The sequence below is a fragment of the Tiliqua scincoides genome, chromosome 4 (genome assembly GCF_035046505.1).
Source record: "Tiliqua scincoides isolate rTilSci1 chromosome 4, rTilSci1.hap2, whole genome shotgun sequence".
NCBI lineage: Eukaryota > Metazoa > Chordata > Lepidosauria > Squamata > Scincidae > Tiliqua > Tiliqua scincoides.
This window is the reverse complement of record NC_089824.1, coordinates 157,787,112-157,813,284: the sequence shown is the minus strand read 5'-3', so window position 1 is coordinate 157,813,284 and position 26,173 is coordinate 157,787,112. Positions and strand designations below refer to the sequence as shown.

Below are 26,173 nucleotides of genomic sequence, written 5' to 3'. Positions count from 1 at the left end.
GTGGCCCTCCTGTCAAAAGGTTTGGACACCCCTGTTCTAGACTTTTGTCCTTAGATGGTATTGCCAATTCCCCATTAAAAGGATGTCTGTAGCATATAAAAATGAGAAGACTCCTACTTCTCCATTTCAGTTTGCATCCTGATTGCAGAAACACTGGCTGCTTTTTCCATGGTATTTTGTAAATTTTTGCATAATGTATTTCAGTTCACCAGTCTAAAAATGTATGTGTCTGTGAGTTACAGATGTCCAGTTTATAGGAACTTTGGGAACTAACAACCCAATCCTAATTCACACCCCAATCCTGAACTGCCCATTGTGCCAGGACTGTGGTGGCGCCGAAACATCTGCTGTGGCATCCTGTGGGCAACAGGGCAGCCACTGGCGGCTCCTCAGGGGAAGGAGACAAAAGCCCCCTTCCCCTGGGTAAGGCAAATAGCCCTGCAATGGGGTTACTCAATTCTGTGGCAACCCTTGGGCTGCCATAGAATCAAGAGCCTCCGTGTTGAGGCCAGGGCCCGACACAGAGGCTCTGGATGTGGATGAGTGGAGCTCCTCTGGTCCTGTCTCCCTCTCACCCCACTCCCTCTCCCTGGCACGCCTCCTCCCTGCCCTCCCCCCACCCCAGAATGTCTCCTGCCCATCTCTCCCTACTCCCCACCTATCTCTCTGCCACCCGGTGGTTTGGGCAACCAGAGAGCAGTGGAGCAGTGCTGGTCCACTGGCACTAGTACAGCGCTGAGCAGCACTGAGCTAGCACTGGTTCTGAGGGCTGCAGATGTGCATTATGGCATGTTTGTGACAACGCGCACTGGCAGTAAGCCATCTTACAATGTTTAGGATTGGGCCTTCAATCCTGCTGATACAGCTACACCAATGGAGCTTGAGCTGCATCCTGCAAGGGGGATGGGACAGTTCAGAGACCTCACTGAAGTAAGGGAAGTTTTGTTCCCTTACTCAGGGGCAAGTCTCTGTCCCAAAGGGTATCCTTGGATCTGCACCAGTTATTTTGCTGGCACAAGTTCAATGAAAGTAAGCGAGAGGACAGGGGATCTGGTGCATGCGGGTGCAGACAAGATACACCTGCTCCCGATCCCATTCCACCTCCCAGCTGCCTCCTCCCTGCCAAGAAACTCCCCAATTCCTCCCCCTCTCTGCCCTGTTCCACCACCACCCTATTCCACCACCAACTGTGTGGGAACACACAGTTTGGGGAAAGTGGAGTGTGTGCACAACTTCTGGGTCATACACCATTTCACCCTGCAGCATCCAAATCTCAGAGGGCATTGGATTCACTATGAACAACACAGTGGGAGGAGGTAAGGTAAGGAGGTAAGGAGTTTGGGAACCTCTGCACTTAAGACCTGGTAGCAACATTTACTTGAAAGTTTCAGTTTCCAAAAGACTACATAAACAATACCTTGTATTACATTCAGCACTTCATTCGATGATCGTTTCCCCATAATAATCAGGAAGAGTGGAAACTGATCTGTCTTCTGGGTTCGAATAGTTTGAGCTACAACGCTACCGAAGTGTCTCGTGCACATTGTTAGAAACCTGAAGAACAGAAATATTTAAAAGGAGATGTTGTTTTTATAAGTACCATTCATTTAAATTAAAGCTGGAGGCCCAATCCTATCCAGATTTCCAGTGCTGGGCATGTACTGCATCCTGCGGTGGGGATGCAGCCACAGAGACCAACATAAGGTATGAAACATTTGTTCCCTTAACTTGGGGCTGCATTGAGGATACACCAGTGCTAGAAAATTGGATAGGACTGGGCCTTAGGTTGCTAAATTAAGGGCACAGTCCTGACCCCTTATGTCAGTGCTTTCCAGCACTGATGTAAGGGCAATGCAGCTCTGAGGTAAGGGAACAAACATTCCCTTACTTTGAGGAGGCCTCCATGAGTGACACCCAACTGCAGGATGCAGTACATGTCCCATTGGCACTGCTATGCCAGTGCTGGAAAGCACTGACATAAGGGGTTAGGATTGCGCCCTAAGAGTTAGTCTAACCTATAAAAAACGTGGTGTTCTCAAAGTCTGACTTATTCACTTGGTGATGGTATTAGTGGCAGCAATGTTCTACTTACCCAGTCACCCAGTTCTTTAATACTATAAATCAGGTTTACATATCACTGAGAGGTATAACGTTGCAACTTGGAGCAAGTTGCTCATCAGACTATAAAAAATTTCTATATTGCACAGGTGCAAACTAATTTTTCCCTGGTGAATGGAAGAGGCAGATGGAATAAACACAATCCTCCTCCTAACACACAGTCCAGTTAAAGACCAGGGCTGGTCTGAGACATTTTACTGCCTGTGACAATATAGCGAATGCTCTGTAGTATTCTCAGATTTCTTCCCCAAATTGGTGATCCACATGCAATTGTGGCAAAAATGCATGACTGACTCCACTTGTTGTTGACAATGAACATCTGGTAATAAGGCAACCCAAGTCATGTTTTCCCTGGATCACTAAGAGTGACTAAAGAATTAATCCAAGTGCTAACAAGCCATGGCAGACTAACAGATGCACAGCACATGCATATGCAATGATAAGTGCCTCCCCATTATACAAATTATTCATATCCAAACTGCTGTATATATTCCAACAATACTGATTAGAGAAACTGCTGCACTTTCCAATAGAGTGCATGGTGATACAGTCTACAGCTGCTTTTCCCACCACAATCTATATATACTGAACAACTGAGGTTTCCCAAACATGGAAGAAGAAAAGTCAAGTATACAGTTGTCCTGTTACAGAAATCCTAAAGCCAAACAACACAAGTCTCTGAGCATGGGCTGTTTGCCTGTAAAATAAGTGATAATACATCACGTATTAATACATCACGTATACATCAGAGCTGTTCCTAAGAAACCACTAAATCACAATATCATGTGGACAGGAGTGTGACTGGAGTGTGAGATGCACAGTTTGTTCTTTTGATCCTTGCCCAGTGTGGCTATTTCAGTCTGCCTGGGGGAGGTGGCTGAATGGATGGGGAGAATAGTAAACTCATCTCTCCAGGTGCTGCCAAAAGCCTCGAAGACGGCACTGATTTACCCATTCCAGAAAAAACCCTCCCTAGACCCAATGGTCTTGGATAATTTCCAGTCAGCACCCAAACTTCTGTTCATGGGCAAGGTGGCATATCAGCTCCAGAGAATTCTAGATTATCTGGATCCCTTTTAATCTGGCTTCAGGACTGGCTATGAGAAGGAGACCGCCTTGGTCACCTGGACTGATGACCTGTGCGAAGGACTAGATAGGGGGAATGTGTCCTTGTTTCTTTCCTCTGGACCTCTTAATGGCATTCAGCACCTTCAACCATGATGTCCTTCTGGACTGGCCGACTGGGTTGGGACTTGGAGGCACTGTATTGCAGTGGTTTCACTCCCTCTTGGCAGATCTGACCCAGATGGTGAAGTTGGGGGATACCTACTCAGCAACCTAGTGGTTGACTTGTGGAGTGTAACAGGAATCTACTCTGACTCCCATGCTGTTTAACATGAAACAGCATGAAACAATTGGGGGAGATCATCCAGAGATTTGGAACTGGGTGGCACCAATATGCAGATGACACCCAGCTCATTTTGTATGTATGTGTGTGTGGTATAATGTCATTGGAGCATCTCCCCATGGTCGAGGGTGGTGCCTGTTACTGTGTTACTCATTCCCAGTGGCTTGCCTCCAGCATGGGTTGATCATTGCCCCTCAACCCACCCCCACACTCTACTCAGCTAACCCTGATTTTCAAACACAAAACTCTGGAGTCTCAAGCTCAACATGCTTAATGAAACAAAATGCAGGGAAGTACAATGCTATGAACTCCTACTTGAGAGTAAACTTCACTGGACCCAGTGGGACTTCTGTAACAATATGGATAGGCCAGCACAGCACTGTGTGACTGGGCTCTCAGCTTGAGATTGCTGCACATGCACCACACCAGAGGAAGGCAACAAGATTCATAACAATGTGACTTTCATTTTAATCTTTAGATACTGAAACTGGTGGGGTGTTGTCATGACAGAGCACCCAGTGCCATCTTGAAAACCTCCATCTGCAGTTGCTGACATTGAAATTGTGTGGATTTCTTACTGGGTCTTTTTTCTTTTAAATATGATCTTCATCTGACTATTAGTTGGCAACCTTCAGTCTCGAAAGACTATGGTATCGCGCTCTGAAAGGTGGTTCTGGAACAGCGTCTAGTGTGGCTGAAAAGGCCGATTCGGGAGTGACAATCCCTTCCACACTGGGAGCAAGTGCAGTCTGTCCATATATATATAGTCTATCTGCATATATAGTCTATCTGACTATATATCTATATTTTTATGTATAAAATACACTCAAAATGGCATGTCAACTCTGTAAGCCAAGGTACCTTGGTTTGCAGAACTGACATGGTACCTCAATCAATTGACATGGTGCTTCAAGGTAGGGCTATGTGTGAGAAAGATTAACATGCGCAAGTCATATTGACTGGTAGATTGAACAAATCTCAATAGGATTTAAAGAGACCCAATTTTTACATTATGGCACCCTTAGTCTTTTTGCTGAAAAAATTTCTGTCGCTCTTGGGTACAAAGAAGCAAGAGGTCTAAGAATTTGTGTGAGAGCCAATATTATGTATTGTACCATTTGCCCAAGAAGATAAAAGTTAAGGAGTTCATAATAAGTAAGACTGTAAAAAAAAAGTAGTAAGATTTAGGACAAGAGTTGTAGATATGGAGTTTTTAACCATGAAACAAATTTAATTTTACACTCAGGGATTTTAATATGTATCTCACAGAAAGTTTAGTAGCAGAATAATACCATTGAAGGCATTGTAGTTCGGAATTATGGTTTTGGATGCAGTACTACCTTCACTTTCTTACTTACTAGTGTAGCCTAAAAACAATAATTCTAAGCTTTTGACCAAAAAAAGCTTTAATCCATTACCATACTGAAGTCTGGCATTAGTATTCTTAACACGATCTTGAATAAATGAAAAAACTGATAAAGCTTTTCTCTTCCATTAGAGGACTGTTTGAAATTAGCATTTCTTTCAAGAGAAAAGGGTAGCTTATGATATGTTTTCAGATCTGATGGTAAAAAGTAAATGTCATAATAATAATGAATTATGAAAGACCAAATGCAAATATAGAATGCTTTAATAAGATCCAATTTAATAAAGTCTGTAAAAATAATGGACTTTTAATAACACGGGTCACAAAAGGCAAAACAGTGGAAATTCTGAGGACTAGCCACTGGTACAGGCTTATTAATTCTTAATTATGTTCATGAAAGGCAACTTAAATCATGTGTTTTCTTATGCCTTATGATAATATTTTAGGTAACAACTGCTCTGAAATGTATGCACTGTCTGATGAGCAAAGTCCTGTTGTCTCATGCATTAGAAGGTAAATCTGTTTGAAAAGACAAACGGCATTAAAATGTCACAGGCTGAGAGGCATTTGATATCAAAATCCAAAACAGAATCACAACACTTAATTTTCATATTGGTAGGAAAACAATCTCCACACTTCAGAAACTTAGAGTGACAACCAAGAGAGTCTATGATAAACTAGGCTTGGAGTCGAGCACAGTCTTAAGTTTCAAAACAATTAAGATCCAACTTCTGAATTTCACTGGGCTCCTTTGGGTGCAGTATGACCTATTCATTTTTTTTTTTTTTGCCCCATTAATCAGATGTATTCAACAGATTTTCAAAGTAGTGGCAAGAATCTGCACTACTTAGCCACTACTCCTGCATGGCAACAGTGGGTTGGGTGTCAGAGAATGTTCTTTGCCAGCCATAGAGGCAAGGGCAAACTAGGATGCCAGAAGCTGCACTGGGCAAGCTCTGTGCCCCATTAGAGGCTAGCAGTGTTCAGTACAGATGGGCCCTTGCTATCTGCAGAGGATCAGTTCTCAGACCCCACACAGATGCCAAAATTTGTGAATAATCAAATTCGCGATCAGCCGCTTAAGCCCTTCAAAGGGGCCCCTCTGGTGCCCTCGGGAGGGCTTTCTGAAGTCAGAGAGGTAGTGTGCATCCACTGTGGGCTTCAGAATGGCTGCTGGAGCTGAAAAAACACTACTTCTGGGTTCCAGAGAGAAATCAGAAGTGATTATTTTATGCCTTTTAAGGTATTCTGAGGCTCAGGGAAGCCCTCCGGAGTCCCCTTTGGAGGGCTCAGGTGGAGCCGAGTCTGGCTCAGTTCAGGTTGGGTGACTCACGCTGAGCCAGATCCATGGATATTAAATCTGCGGATAAATAGACTCCACCTATATATAACAATAATGTTGCTGGTCCACTCACTCTCTGACCTGAGAGAGGACAAAAGGTGCAATTCAGGCCAGATGTGACTGCTATAATTGCACAATTTAGGGAAAACGTAACTATGTGATGTATATTCAATAACCAGAAAGACTTATCTTAAGCAACAATTTGCAACATCAGTTTCACACCCCACGGTCAAATGCATAATTATTTAAGGTTAATGAAAGATGAGGAGCAGTTACTGTCACTTATACACTGACCTAGTTTAAAGCAACTGTAAAGCTTAGAAATAAACCTGATGATAGAAGAGATGCTATAGTGTCTTTCCAAAGCAAAAACAATACTTGGTGAATTTTAAACAGAAGATATCTAATTATTTAACATTATTAATTTTATACTTTGCAAAGTCAACAGAAGACTCATTAAAATGTTAATTTAAGAATAACATTTTATGCAGTATGAATATTTAAATTTTAAATGTAGAACTGGAAGTTGTGAAATGCTGTATTTAAATAAGATAGTGACGCAGGACTGTCTCTGTACTATCTGCATATAATCCACTTAACCCCGACTTTCTATAAACTGCCATTTCTTACTAAAGCCTCACACCACTTCCAGCCACACATCTTCCTGTACCTTCCTGAGTTCAGTGGTTCTCAAACTTTTTAGCACCAGGACCCACTTTTAAGAATGACAATCTGTCAGGACCCACTGGAAGTGTTGTGACTAACCTGGAAGTGATGTCATGGCAGGATGTGGCATCATTAATTTAGGCTTCAAACCTAAGCCATGATCAGACAAAACCTTTCCAGCATCCCATCTTTCCACCTATTCAGGGCAAAGCACCATGCCTCTCTCCCATCAGGAGCCCACCCTGCCCAGCAGCTCTGTACCATGTATTTTCAGCTCTGTATTAACAATGGTGGCGGAGCTAGGCACTACATGACCCACCTGAAATTGGCTCATGGCCCACCTAGTGGGTCCTGACCCACTGAGAAATGCTGCAATAGCTCTTTTATTCCTGATGATCAAATTACAGAAAAAGTGACTATCTTTGGCTGCAATATTATGCACACTTTTCTAGGAGTAAGCCCCCTTGAAAACAATGGAAATTACTTTCAAGTAAACAATGTATAGGATTCAACTAGCTATTTAGAACATTTCTCTGAAAATATTAATATAGTTTGGGAATCATCATCAAATCTCAGGGCAGGCTCAGGGCAGGAAATATAATAACTACACTCTAGCAAAAGGTTGCAGACACAAATAAGCCCCACCCTAGTAAAAGGCACTGATTGATGTGATATTTGCACTCTATGGTTTCCACTGAAAAACTCTTCCTCTTGCAGTAGCAGCAGGTCATCTTTAAGAGACTCTACTTTGTTCATCAGTCTAGATGTGTGCAATGGTCTCATATTAGCATTGTGTGGCCATGGGGCAATTGAAACAAATTCCATTCATTTAAAAAGATACAGTAAGGGCATTTAAATGCTTTTCCTCACTGTGTTGATAGCCTTTGGTTTGAGATGGCAACCACAGATGGTGATTAATGCATTAATTGGTTGTGTGAACTGCAAAATGTTGTCACCTGTGTTACATTGTTTTATATACCTAGCCAACCACAGTAACGCCATCACCTCATGTCCATAGATCAATGGCTCAGTACTCAACTATAAGAGATTTCATAATACTGGAAGCTTCTTTGGCTTGAGACATCCTACTATCCAATCCAGTAAGAGCCAGTAATGGGATTCTTATGATCTGTTTGCGAATACACTGCTAGCTACTGCAATGCCTGCTTACTGGATGCTCCCTACAGTAATAAACTAGCTAAAAATGATCTTGTCATTGGCTGAATTAAACTGATAAGCAAAGGTCAAGCACTCATATATGGATTCTGTTAAATCTCTTTGTGATTTCGATACTGGAATCCTTGAGGTATTACTGATGCAGCTGTGGCCTTTTGAAAGTGTAAATGAAATTGTGCCCAATTGCCTTCACTCTTTTTCTCAGAGGTCAGTATCAGGCAACCACTCTTCTGCATAATAGCCCTTTCACAAATAGCACCACAGGATCCTATTCTTTTGTACCTTCTGCTCTGCAAGCCTGAGCGATGAAAGGATTTGACCCTGAAGGTGTCTAGGCTGAACTGCCATCAATATAGTCATGTTGAACAGTCCTACAACAGCATTTTCATATTAGTCCTACAGCATGTCAACACAAGACACAACTGGACCGACTTTGTAACATATTAATTCAGTAGACACTGGGCAAGCTGTAGAAAAAATGCTAGGAGTTTACAGCTGCATCAGATTCCTATAGAGCAAATTTAACTTCCCATCCATAAACGGATGACCATCTTGAACTGGCGACCTTCTGATGTTATCTTCGGGCTAACGGAGGATCTACCCTCTAGACCAGACCTCCTGCTCGCGTTAGAATTGTGGGATGGATCTTGACTTGCCCAAGTAAAGGGAAACTTAGGTAAGAGTAGTTCCACCTCATCACTGCAATCCTCCAAAAGCTGGTTCTGATGGTTGGGGGATGGGGGGAGAAGACTGGCCCTGGCATGATGGAAGCAAAATACTTGCATCAGGCAGCAAATTTAGGGGAGAGGCAAATTGACAGAGGATGCCCGGCACCCTGGGAGTGGACTGCTACTCACAGAGTTACTTGCTGAACTTCTGCCTTCTCCTCCTCCTTTCCCCCACTAACTGCTTAGGAGAGTAGCTGGGGGAGAAGCAAAGAGAGGGAGGTGTGGGGATCCACCATTATCAAGAACACCAGCCTACCATTGCCTTCTTCCATGCTATTTCTTCCACCTTATTTTAAAGTAGAAGAAACAGCACAGAGGCAGAACGGCTCCCATCCCATAGATAAGGGAATGAATCACCAAGCCTCCCTTCTCCTTGCCCTCTCTGCTGCTTTCCTGATCCATCCTTCAATGTTGTTCTGACGGACTGCAGTTCTCACAACTCCCACACAGAGTCACAAGCCCATGATATGCCTCTCCTCCCTTGTCCAGATGTAGACTGCTTACATTCATAGAGAAGAACTGCAATGTAAGGTCCTGGGCAGAAACAATTTAGTTAGACCCAGGGTGGCCAACCTTTCAATTTTAGGGATCCTGGACATTTAACAATTGTTCAGAGGAGGGAATTTCAGCAGGTGTAGCTTGTCATTTGTGAGATGATAAGCTGCACCTGCTAAAATTCCCTCCCTCTACACAATTGTTTAAGGTCTAGGAGCCCTACAAGCTGAAAGGTTTGTCACCCTGAGTTAGACAGGGTTCATACCCAGTTTCTTCTCCAAAAATGCCCAAAGTTTTCAGCTGCATGGCATGGAACAGAGGGTGACATTACAGCAGTGGAACTTGTGGACTGTATCTTGGCTTAATTCACAGGCAAAAGATTCTGAGTATACTCATTTCAAGACCAATGGAGTTTGTGTATCCTGGGCAGCATGATCCTATTGCAATGCAAGCCAAGACCTGAGTTACAACAACTAAAGCAGCATCTTTTCCACAGCAAGTCAGGCAGAGCTACACACCTGTGCCCGAACTCCCCTTTTCTTTCATCACTGGCAGCACAGAGTTACTACAGTGCTAGGAAAGAAGCCCTTGAGATGAAGAAGAAGCGTGCCCTGCAGAAATCTTCCGTATAAAACACAGTGCTGGTTCAGCAGTACCAATGGCCGCTTTCTCTGTGGCACAGGGAACTGTGAGAGGTGAAGTGCTCTTAGTCGAAGCTTAGTTCTAGATTCTATGCTCTCAGCAGCAGTGCATCAGAGAATAGGATCAGGCTGGTACACTAATAAATATTTTTTTCAAAATATTATTTTCATACTGGCAATTTTGCAGGTTGAAATGTACATAGGGAAAAGGACCAGAAGACAACCTTGTATAATAGAATTTAAAACAAAAACCATATTGACTGATCAATAGAGAGAAAATACTGCACCTTTGCATCCAAACAGAATACAATGAAACCTTGAGCGCATCAATCACAACTACTCTGACCTGGGTTTGGAGGCTTTTATGCCCTTTAACAAATATTTCAAAACACGTAACAATCTATCAAGTCAAAGTGTAGATATATGTATGTTTAAATATGGACTTTCCTTGTGGGCATAGTAACCATTACAGACAGTTCATGATTATCTGAATACAGGCTATGTGAAGAGACAATCACCTTTCATCCTTTCTCTTTTTTCTTCATTTCACTGCTATTAGGAAACCATTCATAAGTGCAGCTCTGAACAATGTTATGCAGTAATTATGACTAGATGACAAACAGATGTGAACAATTACTGAGCCTGTTTTGAAACCCTATACTAATAAAGTCATTAGATGCTGCCCTTGTCATGATCCTTCTAAAAGCTTCTGAAGTTACAAGAACACACAGCATTGTTTGTAGGGACAATTGCTGCTGGCAGAATGCAAACCTTGAGTTTAACCATGCTGCAAATTGATCTTGACATTCTGTTAAGACCGCCACTAAAATCAAAAGCAAAGGAGAAAAGGAGAAAATGAGCGGGTGGGATGTAATCAAGAAACAGGAGGGTTCCCTCCTCACCTTCTCTCCTCTGCCTCTTCCACAAAATAAACCACAAAGTGACAAACTTGCCTATGTTTGGGAATTCTTATTTTTTAAAACACTAATTAGACTCCTGACCTGGACAGCTTTAAGTGTCTTGGATTGAGTTGCTTTTGAAAATAAATTAGAGCAGATGTTAAAAATCATTATTGACAAAATAGAAGTAATTTTTGACAAACTTCTAACAGAAGCCTAAGAACGAAATACTATCCAAAGGGCAATAGATCCAATTCTTCTGCAGCTATCTCTCCTGAATCTTTTCATTCCATGAGACATAAGAAATGAAGGCCTGTGAGTGATCTGTTTGCATTTTTCATGTCTGTAGTCTACAAGGCTACTTTGACTAGAACGTTTATTTACATTTTTAAAAGTTTTCTTCCACCTTCTCTGCAGCACCAGCATTCTGAAGAGACATGTAATCAGAGTAAAAGGAACTTGCCTGCCATTATCACTTGCGAGTGCACCAAATTCAGTGCATACACTGCATCTCAGAAATAGCAAATCAGTCTTCATCCAAGTGTGGAACGCTTAGAAGGCGAGCAAAAAGAGGTAAGTATCCTATGAATCTGGCTAACTATCTGGTGTAGAAAGAAACTAAGATATGATTTTGTCGATTAGCTCTTACCTGAGGTGAAGTGAACATCATTAACAGTCCAGTCCTAAACTCCCTGGCACCGCACATTACAACAGCGCTGAAATGGCTGCTGCTGTATACTGTGGGGCCAGGGAAGCTTCCGGAGGTCTCCTCTGGGGAAGGGGACATTCATCCCTTTACCCCAAGTAAAGCCCCAGCCTCTGCAATGGGGTTTCTTGGGCCTCCACTAGCTAAATCACTGGCGCAGACTTGAGAAGCCCCATGTCAGGCTTCTGAACTCGACATGGGGGATAGGACTGTCCCACCCCCCACGCCCATGCCAGTACTGCCCCTGTTCTGCCCTCTCTCCACCCTGCCCCTGCCCAAGAAAGCCTCCCCAACACCCTCTCTCCACCCTCCCTACTCCCCTGCGCTGCCCAGCGCTCACCTTCTTGCCATCAGCAACCAGGGCTCCAGCAGCAGTGTTGATGGGTTAGGCACAAGCTGCTTCCTCTCTGGGTAGAGCAACAGTACCTTATAGCACATTTGTGGCACCCAGCACCAGAGGTGGACTGTAGTGCCAGTGCTGACGCCAGATAGGATTGGGCTCTAAGACTAACTGGCTATCAAGGAAAAGAAGCCTTAGAATACTGTACCCAAAAGCTTAGGGTTTGAATGCTAGACATCATGAGGCAGTGCTTGATGGAAGGGATTAATCCCTATTTGCTGATACTTTATAAGTATTTGCATGTGAGTTGTGTATAATTTTATGTTTCAGTTACTTCTGTGTCTTAGGGAATATGATTGAATGTGGTGTCGAATTGTGTTTTTTCTGTTTTATGTGGGCCACTTTGGATGCAGAAAAAGCATCATATTAATGATTTAAACAAACCTTATCTGCTGCTAGTAACAATACACCCATCAGATATAAGGTAAAAGGAAGGGTGAGCATCCTTATATCCACCTCTGTCACAATAAGGGTGCAATTCAAAGCGCCCTTTCAGGTGGCCCAAGTCCCTTGCACTGACTGAAGAGTGTTGTGAAAGTGCCATAAAGCACTTTTGCACCACTCTCTGGGTAGACAGGCCTCCCCGTGATGCAAGCCCTGGGGGCTGGCAATTTTGTGCCATCTGAGCTTGGCCAGCACAGGGGTGTGTGGGGACATGGGGAGGAGGAGGCATTTCGGGGTGGGGGGGACAGCGGGTGGCGGGCATTCGCTGGAGTGGAAGGTAGGGCCAGGATCCAGCACTTTCTGGATTTTATCCCAATTCCCAAGCAGCCCCAGGCAGTTCCAGGCTGCTCAGATTTGTGCCACCAATTTAGGTGGCACAAATCCGAGTAGCCTCATTGGGGTTGCTGCAGCTCTCCCCAGAGTAAGGGGAAAAGTTTTCCCTTGGCTTGGGCCAAGCCTCAGACAGCCCGAAACTTGCTCTGAATATGGTGCAGGTCCATTGGACTGCCTGTTCCAGTGCAAGTTAGGATTGGGCTGTCCGAAGGATAATGCTAAGTTTGGGATCTGACCCCATTGCTTGTCCCCATGACAGTAGACATATGCATTCCAAAACTAGTTCAGCATAACAAGCTGTGTGTACATGCATGCACACATACAGGTATCTTCAACTCGGCATTTAAGCACAGCCTTGATATTCTCTTAAGAAGCTAATATTATAAATGGAAACATCTGACATAATGTACCACTTTGTGGTAGTGCTATGCACATAATCCGAACTTATATTTGACAAATACTGTATTATATTTATGCATACAAATAATTACAGAAATACAATTTCAACGCAATGTCATCTCATCAACATGCTTAACAATTGTATATTTGTAAGGCTTAAGTTTCTTTGGCAGGAATTCATGTGGAGTAACCATATTTTCAATCACAACTACCAAATCTCCAAACTTCCCCCACCCAACATTATTTATTTTATCACATAGCAGATTTTATCTTTCAAATGCAAATTACTGTATGTTGGGGGTGGCCAACTTTAGGGCTCCTGGACCTTTAACAATTGTGGAGAGGAAGGAATTTCAGCAGGTGCAGTCTCTCAACTGTGCGCAAGATGCAGCACATAACCCATTGGCACAGCTGCATTGGCACTGGAAAGCTGGATAGGATTAGGCCTTGAGATTACTAGGTGGCAAATTAATATTAAGGCACCCCTTGTGTGTTTCATGAGAAAGCAGCCTTATCTCTACCTAGAAATTCCTCTTCGTCCCATGCAATGTAGGAGGACCACCACTTTAAAGTAATCTGCAGTGTTACACATAAGAATTAATTGTATTTTATGTACACATAACCATTTGAAACTCTTCCTCTACTAGCATGAGAACTCCTTTGTCATAAGCTGATATCAAAATGAAAAAGTTTAGGCATAAGCATCCCATTGTACTTCACAATCAAGTTCTAGATTCATTGAGAACAGCTATAAAGCCTCAAACAAGCCCTTTATTTCTTGTTTCTAAAAGTGTCATAAGGAGTTAATAGGACACAGCTGTACAGACTCTTTCTAATAAGCAGCTTCTGTCGCTTTGGTCACCACAGGTGTCTCTGTAACCTGCAAACTCTGATTACTAGTGTATCAAAGTTGTGCTACTTAATAGACTTCTTTAGTAAAACACAACAAAGCAATGACATGCCTGTTGATTGTCAGTCATAAAAAACTCCCTTAAACACCGTTTTTCAAAAGAAACTACACTGCAATTTTTTTCATTGTAAAATAAAAGAAACTAGAGAATTAAATGGAGACTAGAACAAAATAACAGCAGGTAGTCGACTGAACTTAGCCACTGCAGATGGTTTAGAAATAGTGTTTCCTTTGACATCAAGTTGTGGGATGAAAGGAAAGGAGGGGACTCCTTACTCCTTGTGAATGGCTGTGGCATAAGATTTAACCCAAACTCTTGTCCACATATTTTGCCCCCTGGAAAAGCATAGATGTTTCATTCATATCTATTTTTGGAACGTTTTTTTAATCCCTCAATAGTAATTAAAACAAACAGAAGTATAGGTCAAAGCTGCAGGCTAAACAAAACCAAATTAAAGCTATGTCAGAAGTATAAGAGTAGTTTGTGGATTATTATGCAAGAATGTTGCATATTTCAGCCTTCATTCAAATAACTGCACAGCAACATATTTGTGAGTTAACTGGGAAAAGAAGAAAATGCATAACCACTGGACTATAGTAAAACGAGACAGCAAATGACAGCAATTTCTTAACCTCTCAGTTTAAATTAACTAACTGTATCAATATCAATACCACCATGGAATGAATGAAAGTGGTTCAGCACCTACAGTTTTTGGATAACCCCTATGCATCCACTCCAGCAGAAACAGACACTCACAAACACATTTCATACTGGAAACCCAGACCAGATAATATTTTTAAAGAGTATTACAATTAATGACATCATTAAGAAAAGAAAGAATTGCAGGCAGAATATTCTGTGCAATACAAGTCTTTAACAGATCACCTAATGCAGCATTAAAAATTCTGCCAGCACAATTAAACCAATTATTAAGCTGCACAGGGTGCAATCCTAACCCCTTATGTCAGTGCTTTCCAGTGCTTTCCAGTAGTGCCAATGGGATGTGTGCTGCATTCTGCAGTTGGGTGTCACTCACAGAGGCCTCCTCAAAGTAAGGGAATGTTTGTTCCCTTACCTCGGAGCTGCACTGCCCTTATGTCAGTGCTGGAGAGCACTGACATAAGGGGTTAGGATTGTGCCCACAACTTCATTCCTTTGCTGGCTGAAATCACACTAAGAAGTGGCATAAAACTAGATATTTTGTGTACAACAGAAGTGGCCCTCATCAGCTCAAAACAGGGGATCTTAAAGCTAATTTTATGAGTGGCATTATTATTAAGATGCAACTGGAAAGAGAGACAGAGACCCTACGGATTCCTACGATCCTTCTAGTTGTGATCTTCTAGTTGCCAGAGAAAATTTCTGGGTCATCACTTGGAGATGGTGACCATGCTTTTAAGTGCTACAAGCTACCAAGACAAGATGTAGTCTTGGCACCTCTCACCATGTTCCTTTACTGAACCTCACGTTCACCCTTCTCCTTCATCTTTCTTAGAGCAAAAGCAGAATCCTGCTAACCCCAACAGACAGGTAGAAGACACTAGGATAGTAGACCAGTGGAGAAACAAAGGGTAGAGCTAGATACACAGTGTACAAGCTAATGTTCTCAGAATACAGAAAAATTTTAAAGGAGTTTATGTCCAGATAAAAACCACTTACCTTGCTCTATTTGCTTCTTTTGTCATATCCCATGCCCAGGTTATGAAATTTTGACTAAGATAGGAAACAATAGATTCGGCACAAAGCATTTGAGAACAGAACACATTGGTTAGCACGCTTTCATCCTGGTGGAGGTAGACAGCAAGAAGCTTTCTCTGCAAAAGAGAAAAGTAGAATCAGCATAAAGCTTGGCTTAACTGCAGCACACACAATATTGTTTTGGGTGTAAATGTAATTTACATTTCAACACTAAATGAAAATTTGGGAAGTGTTCTATTTATTTCAGTGGCATATACAGTACTTTTAAGTACCCCAGCTGTAGATTATATAGACAGTGTTACTGTACAACTTTTTTTTTTTTAAAGGGGCTGAATGTTAGGTGGTGATGTCATCACTGGCAGCAAGAAAGCTTATGGGTAGATAAGTCAAAATGATGCTTACTTAACTTGCCCAGGCCATCTGGTCACAACCCTCTCTAGCATGCAGCATGTGCTGCATCACACAGGCTGTTGGAGGATAGGATTGGGCTATTTGTCTTTGACCACCTAAATTGATTTGGGTATTACCAGGGATGTGCTGGAACCACTGTGTCTGAGTCACAAGTTAAGCTGCATGTTTCTGCCCCTTGACTCAACTCCCTCGAGAGTCATAACGGGTGGGTGTTGTGACTCATCCTGAGCTTTTTTAGAGTCATTTTGACTTGAGTCAGAGTCTTTATGAGAGATGAGTCAAGGCGCAGCTCTGTGAAAAACATGGAGGTACTGGTGGGGTGTGTGTGTGATCTCATTTAACACTGCCCTAATGTTCCCACCCCATCTACAGTCAGTGCTATGTTGAAGTCCTTTATTTCAACCATTATTTTCATTTCATTTATATAAACAAAGCTGTTCTGTTATTCAAATGAATGTAGCAGGGCAAAAAAAAAGATTAGTTCCCTATGAACCTCAGTGACGACCTCCCCCCCCCCCCATTCACATCACAACTTCAGAATCCACTTTCAGAAGGACTGCCAAGCAGTACACCCCAGACCAACAGGGAGGTGCCCAAGTTTGGCAAGGCAGGAGGGGTTGATGACAGCATGAGGGGAGAGAAGTGACAGGCAGGAGGGAGGGTTGCCCGCAGAGGTTTACTTTGCTTTGTAGTCAGTCAATGCTTTGTAGTCAGTCAATGACGCTTCCTCCCAGGTATCTGTGGAGGAGGATACTAGGACTGCACATTCATTGCAGCCAATGGCAAACAGGAACACCAGGGTGAACAACTGTTGAAGGCTGAAGACACACAGGCAATGGGGGGAGCAAGCAGGCGGAGCTCCCTCTCCTGTGTCCTGACTGCCCCCACCTTCTTCTGGTTCATCCTTCAGCCTTCCCACCACCCCCAGGCCCAGCCTCCTGAAACCAACCTACCCTCCTCCCACCACGTCTGTTGCTCATGTCAGTCTGAATGCCAGCTTCTAGATTGCCCCATGAGAACTTTTACATGATGTAGAAGCAGCAAAAAAAAAAAAAAAAAAAAAATAGTAAGCAAGCACACACAGACTCAAAACTGAGTTGCAGGCATAAAAATCACAAGTTTTCATGACTCAAGTATCTATGAGTCATAACTCATTTCTGAGTCACTGCCACAAGTCACTAGTCAGTATGGGTCAATGAAACATGTGACTCGCTTTCCCATGAGTCATGGTAAATGCATGTTCTTGCAACTCAAATTGAGTCTACAAGTTCAGTTCCCTTAGCTGGATATTATTCAAATCACTTCAAAGAATTAGATCATTGCCTATATTCCATACATTTCTCTCATAATCATTTTTTGTCTTATTACAATTTCTTCCATAAAGTTAACAAATTATTTAGTTTACAATGTATTTAATAAGGCTGCAAGCCTGTGTATATATATCTGGGTGTAAGCTCCACTGAATGTATTGGGACTTACTTCTAAATAAACGTGTATAGGACTGTGCTGTAAGTTACTATAAAGTTACCATAGCTCTTTGTGTCCCAGATCTGTCTTGTAAAAAATCCCAGTGAAGATAGATAACCATCAACTTAGTTGCATACTGAATTATACTTAAAAATACTGTAGTTGATATAAAATAACAGTTCCATACAAATCTTAGAAGACATCTGATAACTAACAATGAAGAAAAATAGCCTTAAGGGAATGAAAGAAAATAAAGTACACTCTTATTAATCAAAAATTTAGATAAATGAAACACTGTTTTCACAGGGCTATATGGCTGTTAGTTTCATTGAAGATTTTATTCCTTTAATGATGGAAGTGGGGACATTGAGGGATTAAGTCCACCATAAAATAAATAAATAATGTGGGGCACGACTATCTCAGCTCAGGGCCACCACTAGCCCATAGAACACCTTTGTACAAATTAGAAAAAGGTGCCCCTTCCTCCCTACCTCCTCCTTCTGATGTGAATGGTGCCCCTTAGATGTGATGCCCTACTGCAGCATACAACCTGCATGACCATACGTAGCAGCCCTGTCTCAGCTTCCACAAAAAAACGGGTAACAACTGGCTAAAATAAATTAAAATGCTTCTTTTCTAGGGACATGTATTAGAAAGGCATCTTCCATGAAAACTCCTTTAACCTCCCTCTCTCCAAAATTCAAACCTGCTCCTAAAGCAAATGGCCAGGATGCAACTAGTTCAGCACTTTGAAATGGGTTCAAGACGGTGTGTTTCCTGAAAAGTATCTCTTGTGCCGCACTCTGAAACTGAGAGGGGTTTGAAAAACAGTTTGTGATACGATAGTGGAGGAATGTCTAGTGCTGAAAGAAAAAAATGGCACTAGCATGCTCAAGCCCAAAGGATCATAGCCAATGTGTCTAACTAAAAATTGTCTGTTTAAATAAATATGCTAAATTTATGGAGAGTTTTTCTTTTTCTTTTTTACAATTCATGTATTTTAAGTCAGTATAAGAAAATAGGGCTCGGACAAGTCTTTACAATCTATTCTAAAAGTACAGGACATGTGAATAGTAGACTTTGGAAAAGGGATTAGACATTTACATTAATGTTTGTCCTGCTTTAATTTAAAAAGTGATTCAAAATCAGTACACATGTGCCAGGAAAGACCAGCAATAAGCCTAACATGAAGAGTTCTATATAAGTGCAGCCAACAATGTTGACTGAAACTAAACTTGAAAATCCAGGGCACTAATGCACAATATCAGGCAATAAAACAGCAACTCTGTGGTGATATTTAATTTTAAAAAGAAGAAAGAGGCAGAAGAAGATCAGGCACTGTCTGTTTTGGAGGATCAGCCTTTCTGCATTTCAAAGCGTGGATCCTGCAATATCCAGGTTACTGTGCTAGAATCTCCACTATTATATAGCAGTTGTAAGAGAGGGAGGGCAAAGATGTGTTTACTCAGTGATTAGGGCCTTAGAATAAGCTGCTAGCTCCTAGAGAGACAGCTCACCACTTATTCATTTGGGCCAATTCACAAAGCCTAGAAAGATTAAACATCCATGCTGAGAAGACAAGCGAATGCAGACGGTGAAAAAGAAATAAAAATTCTTTAAAAACTCTTAGATGACTTCATTATTTTTTCCACAAGGAAACTTTAGGAAAGTGTTTAGTTAGAGTAAAACCCACATTGACCTCTCCCTAAACCCTTAATCTTTCCTTTGTGGTGGGACTGCTTTGTGGTAAGCGGATGGCTTTGCTCTCCTCTTTTCACTGAGAGAAGAGAAAAAAGGGCTCTTGAGAAACTCCTTTCGTCCCAAAGAAACAACCCCATGAAACTGTTAAATATAAGATTCCATGTGAATGAACCTTCCCAAATATGTACAGTTTAAAGCTAGGAGTTGGGACCAAATACTCGAAAACAAGGCAGGTGCACACTTTAGCGGATGTAAATAGAGAAAAGGCTAAAAACATATCACCACCATCATTTCTGCATACCAGTGCCAGATACATTCCACACTCGAGTAGTTGGATAGTTCAGTTTTGTCATAACATCTGTTTTTCCTTGAATGTTCAATATGAGGGAGCAACAGAGAAGCCACTTCTAATCTCTTGGCTAAAACTGAGAATTTAGATTTTTAAAAATTTGAATAGTAAATATCCTGAAATACTCTATATTGAGGGAAAAGAACAACCAATATGTCAAAAGTACACCTCAAAACTTACAATTTCTTTATAAACCTTAATACTATTATCATTTAACACATAAAATACATATGCAATATTTAGTAAACGTTATGACAATTCAGATCTTTATTTTCCTTAATATCCATAAATTTTTACAATTGCTGTCTCTGTGCATTACTTTTCTTCTCATATGTTTTACAGTTGAAATATAATCCAAGGAGTTCTGAGAGGAAAACTGCCATTTCTAAAGCACACTACAGAGGAAGGTCTGTGAAAAATGAAACGATTTTTTTTTTAATGAAGTAGCAGTGAAATCTCATTAGCAAAAAACTAGGAAAGACTGTCTATTGAAATGGGAAGTGGTCCTATGTTAGCTTTTCAGTGACTGAAGTCCATCACCGAAAGTATTAAGATAATAGGTGCTTTGTGGCTTTAGATCTTCCTCTGTGAGGAAGTGAGGTAACAAGATTACCAAAAAGGCATTATCTGTAGAAAGTATTACTTGGAAGTGACACCGCTATTTCACTCTGAGCAGGGGTTTATTTAAATTACCTGAGCTAACCCACCAAATACCAAATGCCATACAATGTGATTTGAGTGCCTAAATTTTGAAAATCCAACTTTGGCTACTGGTTTGAGTGGAAGGGGAAAAAACATGCTTCTTTTATTTAAACAAATTCTATTTAGGAGAATATTTTTGAAAATAATTCCATTGTTCCATAGTTCAATATCATTTGTCAGCATTTTTAAAGGTTTTTCTCTTTCAAACAGTGACAGCGTGCCCTTGAAGGACTTGCTTCAGAAGACCTCCTGAAAAAATATATTTTTCATGTAGAGTAAAAGAACAGAACACCAATGTTTTATATAAATATAAAGGCAAATACTCTTAATTCTGAGGCTAATTTTTTCTAGAAGATAATAAATCTACTTTGAAATTATAAATTATTCTTAAATCCAATCTAAATTCATACCATTACTGCAATTATTTTTTTCATATCATTAGGGTACAATCCTAACTTGCGCTGGAACAGGCAAGCCAGGAGGCTTGTGCTGCATCCAGTACAGGATTGTGGCCAGCAGCGGCTTAGCCAGAGGCAAGTGGAAACTTTTCCCCTTACCCCTGGATAAGGGCTGCTGGCACCTATGGGTCTCCTCAGACTTGCGCCACCTCCTGAGGTGGTACAAGTTCAAGGAGAGCGAAGCAGCTTGAAGCCGCTCCCTTCTCCCCAGGAACGGGGGTTGGGATCCCGATCCCAACCCCGCCTCCCACTCCCCACCCACCCACCCACCCGACCCTGGGGCTGCCCCTCGCCCTCCCTCCCCCGTCCAGGAACACCTCCCTCCCTCCTCCTCCCTGCCCCCCCATGACTACCTTTTTCACTTGCGTCAGCCCTGTGGGCTTGTGTCAGCCCTGTGGGCCCCTGTGGGGCTGACGCAAGCACTGGAGAGGAAGCCACCGTGGAGGCGCCTGTAAGCCTCCGCAGGCCGGTGCTTCTCAGAGCGCTGGCCTGGCTTCCCCTCGAGGAGGTGCAAATGTACTTTACGGCACGTTTGCGACCCTTCCAGGTCGGCCCATCCCTTGTGCTGGCCCAAGTCAGTGTTAGGATTGCGCCCTTAAGAAACAAAAAAAATAGAGTGCAGTGATGATAAGGCTTTTAGGCACCAAGTCATGACTGTGTTTGGTCAGAATGACAGATAACTGAACTGGATAATTGAATAAAGTAATTAATATCATAAATCAAATTTCCCTTTGGTTTTAAGTAAAAAGCTATGCAAGACCTATATGGGAAAAAATAGTCTAAATGTTCTAAATGTATTAGTCTAAATGTATCACAGGATACAGGGTAACTACAGTAAGAACGCTGTACTTATCATTTTGATGCCTTATGCTGGAGGTATCACAGCCCAGTCCTATGCTTCCTCATCAAAGCAGCTACCGCTGTATCCAGCAGGCACCAGGAAGCCAGCAGGAGTCTCCTCGGGGGAAGAGAACTTTTGTCATTCCCCCCAGGAAAGCCCCAGCAATGGGTCTTCTCACATCTGCATTGGCTATTTTGCCAGCGCAGACACAACAGCGTCTGTATCTGGCTTTTCGGACCGATACAAAGTTCAGAATCAGGCAGAGCCCCTTCCCCTTCCCGGTTTTGCCGGTTCCTCACCCTGCCCTGACCTCGTTCTACCCTCTCCTTGGTTCCCAGAGACGACACCACTGCACAATGTTTTACTTACCCCTGATGGTGGCATCTCTTCCTCCTACTGGCACTGGGCCCGGAGTGCAACTAGCACCAGCCCAACACCAGCGCTACATACTCTCCAGATGCCATAAATGTGCTTTACAGCATGTTTACAGCACCCAGTGCTGTCGCTAGGGCTCAGCACTGGTGCTAGGTAAGTATAGGATTGGGCCCTCACCCAGTAATCTGGGTTTTTGTTTGCTTGCTTGCATGCCTGCACACACTTTCCCCTCAAGAAAGTGGTACAAAGCTGAGGAGATTATATTTCACAGTGACTTAATTAAATAGTAGCCAACAGTTGTCCCTGTAGCAAAGATTAAGTGTTAACAATTAATTAGAGAAATTAATGATGTGGGGATATAGTATTGATTCAGTTTTTTCACGTGTACTTTTAAAGCCACCTATCTGCTGACGTATCTTTTTATACAACAGACTACTTTAAATTTGCAAAAAATTTTTATGGTTTACAACATCACTTTATACACAGCAAAGAGTCATGTTTTTCCCTTCAGTTGAAGCTGTTGGTTCTTATCAGTTTGGAAATCAGATCTAACATTAGAATTCACAAAAGGATACAACCCACAACTATTATTTACAATAGTTAATTTCTGTTCTATTCTTTCTCCAAGCAGCGTAGACTGCTCAAAAGATTCTCTCCCCTCCATTTAATCCTTGCAACAGCCCTATGAGGTAGGTTAGGCTATGAGAGTGAGGTGCCCAGAGTCACTCAGTCACCTTCATGCTCCAGGGGGATATAAACCTGGGTCTCCTGGTTCCTAATCTAACACACTAACCCAGTAGTTTCCAACCTCCTGTTCCTTTAAGACAGACTTGGAATCCAACAGAGGACCCATAGATGATGGCGCTCAGCACTTCCAGGTTGTCACCATCACAACTACCAACAACTACAGGAAGGTAAGAAGCCCTGTAAAAACCCTTCCGTACCTCCCTGTAGTCAGCGGCAGCAGCGGTGGGAAGAACCTGGAAGTGATGGGCACTGTTGCCTTTAGGTCTTCGCCTGTTGACACCTGCATTAAGGGGGGATGATTTTTCAAACACAGTACCTTGGGGATCAGAACCCCCAAGTTGGGAACCACTGCTCTTAGCATTACAGTACACAACCTCTTCTTTTTGCATTTTACTATCTATAATATATATGTGATGTATACACATGTTACTTGGAAGCTGTGTCAATTCCATGTAAGCAGGCCTATCAAGAGAGACTGGCAAGCCCAGAAATTGCAATAGCCTTGGCAATATAGCAATTCTTTTCTCTCTTCATACTGCTTTCTCCACTTCTGGTTGCACATAAGTAAGTTGTGGCATAAGCTTTCATGGATCAGAACTCATTTCAGCAGATCCATCTGGCCCATGAAATTTTAGATCACAATATATTTGCTAGTTTTTAAGGTGCCATAAGGCAAAACGTATTGTTTTTGTTGCTGAAGAATTTAAAGATTAAATTAAAAACTAGGCATACTACAATTTTTTACTGCAATAGAACTAGAAATATACACCAGAATATATCAAACAAATTCTACATATAAGGTACTAACAGCCCAATCCTAACTTGCACTGGAACAGGAAGGCCAAGTGGCCTGCGCAGAATCCAGTGCAAGGGAGGGGCTAGCTGGACCACAACTCAGAGTCATTGGATATTTATCCCCCTACACTGTGTTGCGCACTAGCCACCCCATGGGGCTACTCAGATCTGCGCCAGTACAATCACTGATGAAATCTGAGTAGCCCAGGGTAACACTGGTCCTGCTAGGCGGGGAGGTTAGGATCGGGCCTAGGTTGCTGAGGCCAGTCCAAATCCCCCTAGCAGGCCCAGACTGCCCACCAGCTTACCCTCTCCCAACTAAAAAGAAGGTGGCCACCCTTCTGCCACCCTCTCCAACCTCTCCATGCTGGCCTCCCTAGGTTGGCAGAAACTCACAGGTCTGGCAGTGAATCAGGTCTGGCAGCAGGGCGAGGAAGCCAAGGCCCCAGGCACTGCCCTTCTCTTCCCTTGAGAAGAGGGCAGCAAACCAGTGTAGGGTTTTGTAAGTACCCCTAAATAAAAAAAAAATAAAAAAAGCTATGCAGTCAGACAGCCAGCAGCAGGGTGGGGGCTATCCAGTGTTCTGCATCGAGTGCCACATGTATGATTATATGCCTCTGGGGCATAAGTCATGGGTGTGTCCTTGGAGCAAGGAGCTCCAGGGTCTCAGGGAACGCGTCCGCTCCCTTGAAGCCTTGGTGGCTGGAACTGGAGAAGCAGAGGCAGGCAGAGAAGGACCATGGGGAGACTTCCGGGGACGATCAGACTTCGTCCCACCCTCAGGCGCGCAGCTCCTCAGTTGCCTGTGTGGGAAGTCTCAGGGCTGGAGGACGTCATCCTGGAGAGGAGGGAAACAATCCCCTAGGGGGGACTTTCTCCAGGGGACGGGCCCCTATCCGAATGCACTCAGGATACTCCTCAGCGGGAGGGGGGTCGGGGGCTTCTTGTAGTGGGGGATTCAATTATTAGAAACATAGAGAGGGGGGTTTGTGACAGATGTGAGAACCACATGGCGACTTGCCTGCCTGGTGCGAAGGTTGCGGACATCACTTCTTGTCTAGACAGGCTGGTAGACAGTGCTGGGGAGGAGGTAGCAGTTGTGGTGCATGTTGGCACCAACGGCGTGGGCATGTGTTTAGGCTATTAGGTAGGAAGCTGAAAGCCAGGACTTCAAGGGTAGTGTTCTCGGAAGTACTACCTGTTTCACGCGCAGGGCCAGCTAGGCAGGGGTCTCAATGCGTGGATGAGTCGGTGGTGTAGGGAGGAGGGGTTTAGATTCGTTAGGCACTGGGGAATGTTTTGGGACAAGCGGGGCCTGTACAAGAGAGACAGGCTTCACTTGAACCAGAATGGAACCAGACTGCTGGCACATTAAAAAGGTGGCAGAACAGCTTTTAAACTGATCCGTGGGGGAAGGCCGACAGGAGCCGAGGGGCGTCCGGTTCGGGACTCCTTATCCCTATGGGACGAGGATGGGGAGGTTAGAGAACAACAAGGTAAAGGCAGAGTAGGAGAAGAAATTGGGAATGGTGGCGTGATGGGATGCGATAGACGGTTTGGCACATTGAGAGGATGCAGGGATAAAGGAGCTAATAAGTAGCCCATCCTGGGGCATTCCATGTACAAATGCTTTTATGGAAATGCCCGAAGTCTCTGAGCAAAGATGGGAGAACTGGAATGTCTGGTGACTAGGGAAAACATTGACATAGTGGGTGTAACGGAAACCTGGTGGAATGCAGAAAATCAGTGGGATACCGCAACCCCAGGCTATAAACTCTATAGGAGGGACAGGGAGGGGTGTGTTGGAGGTGGGGTGGCCGTTTATGTTAAGGAGGGGATAGAATTCAGCAAAGTAGAGATTGAAGGTGGGTCCGATTCCACCGTAGAATCTCTGCGGGTTAAATTATTAGGCTTGAGGAACAATGTAATACTGGGGGCTTACTATCGTCCTCCAGACGAGAAACCAGAAGGGGACTTTGAAATGAGGAAACAGATCAGGGAGGTGTGAAGGAGGGACAGGGTTGTAATCATGGGGGACTTCAATTATCCTCATATTGACGGGGTCAATTTGTGTTCTGGACACAAAAGGGAGACCAGATTCCTTGACATGCAAAATGACTGTGCATTAGAGCAACTAGTCATGGAGCCCACCAGAGGACAGGTGACTCTGGATTTAATACTGTGCGGTACTTAGGACCTGGTTAGAGATGTCAACGTTACGGAGCCATTGGGGAACAGTGATCATGCTGTGATCTGTTTTGACATGCATGTCGGGGGAAGAGCACCAGGCAAATCTCTCACAAAAACCCTTGACTTTCGATGAGAGGACTTCCCTCAAACGAGGAGGCTGGTTAGAAGGAGGTTGAAAGGGAAGGTAAAAAGAGTCCAATCTCTCCAAAGTGTATGGAGGCTGCTTAAAACAACAGTAACAGAGGCCCAGAGGAAGTGTATAGTGCAAAGGAAAAAGGGCTCGACTAAGTCCAGGAGAGTGCCAGCATGGCTAACCAGACAAGTTAGAGAGGCCATAAAGGGCAAGGAAGCTTCCTTCCATAAATGGAAGTCTTGCCCTAATGAGGAGAATAAAAAGGAACATAAAC

General features: G+C 43.1%; 1 protein-coding gene across 1 annotated transcript in view; it reads right to left on the bottom strand.

Annotated features, from left to right (window-relative positions):
* The window catches only part of FAF1 (Fas associated factor 1), a 255,313-nt gene that overhangs the window by 56,548 nt on the left and 172,592 nt on the right, over window positions 1-26,173 (bottom strand). Inside the window, exons 13-14 of the mRNA XM_066625992.1 lie at window positions 15,692-15,846; window positions 1,418-1,554 (exon numbers count right to left, since the gene is read on the bottom strand). Of these exons, the coding sequence (XP_066482089.1) occupies window positions 1,418-1,554; window positions 15,692-15,846 (292 nt within the window). The remainder of the gene's footprint in view (window positions 1-1,417; window positions 1,555-15,691; window positions 15,847-26,173) is intronic.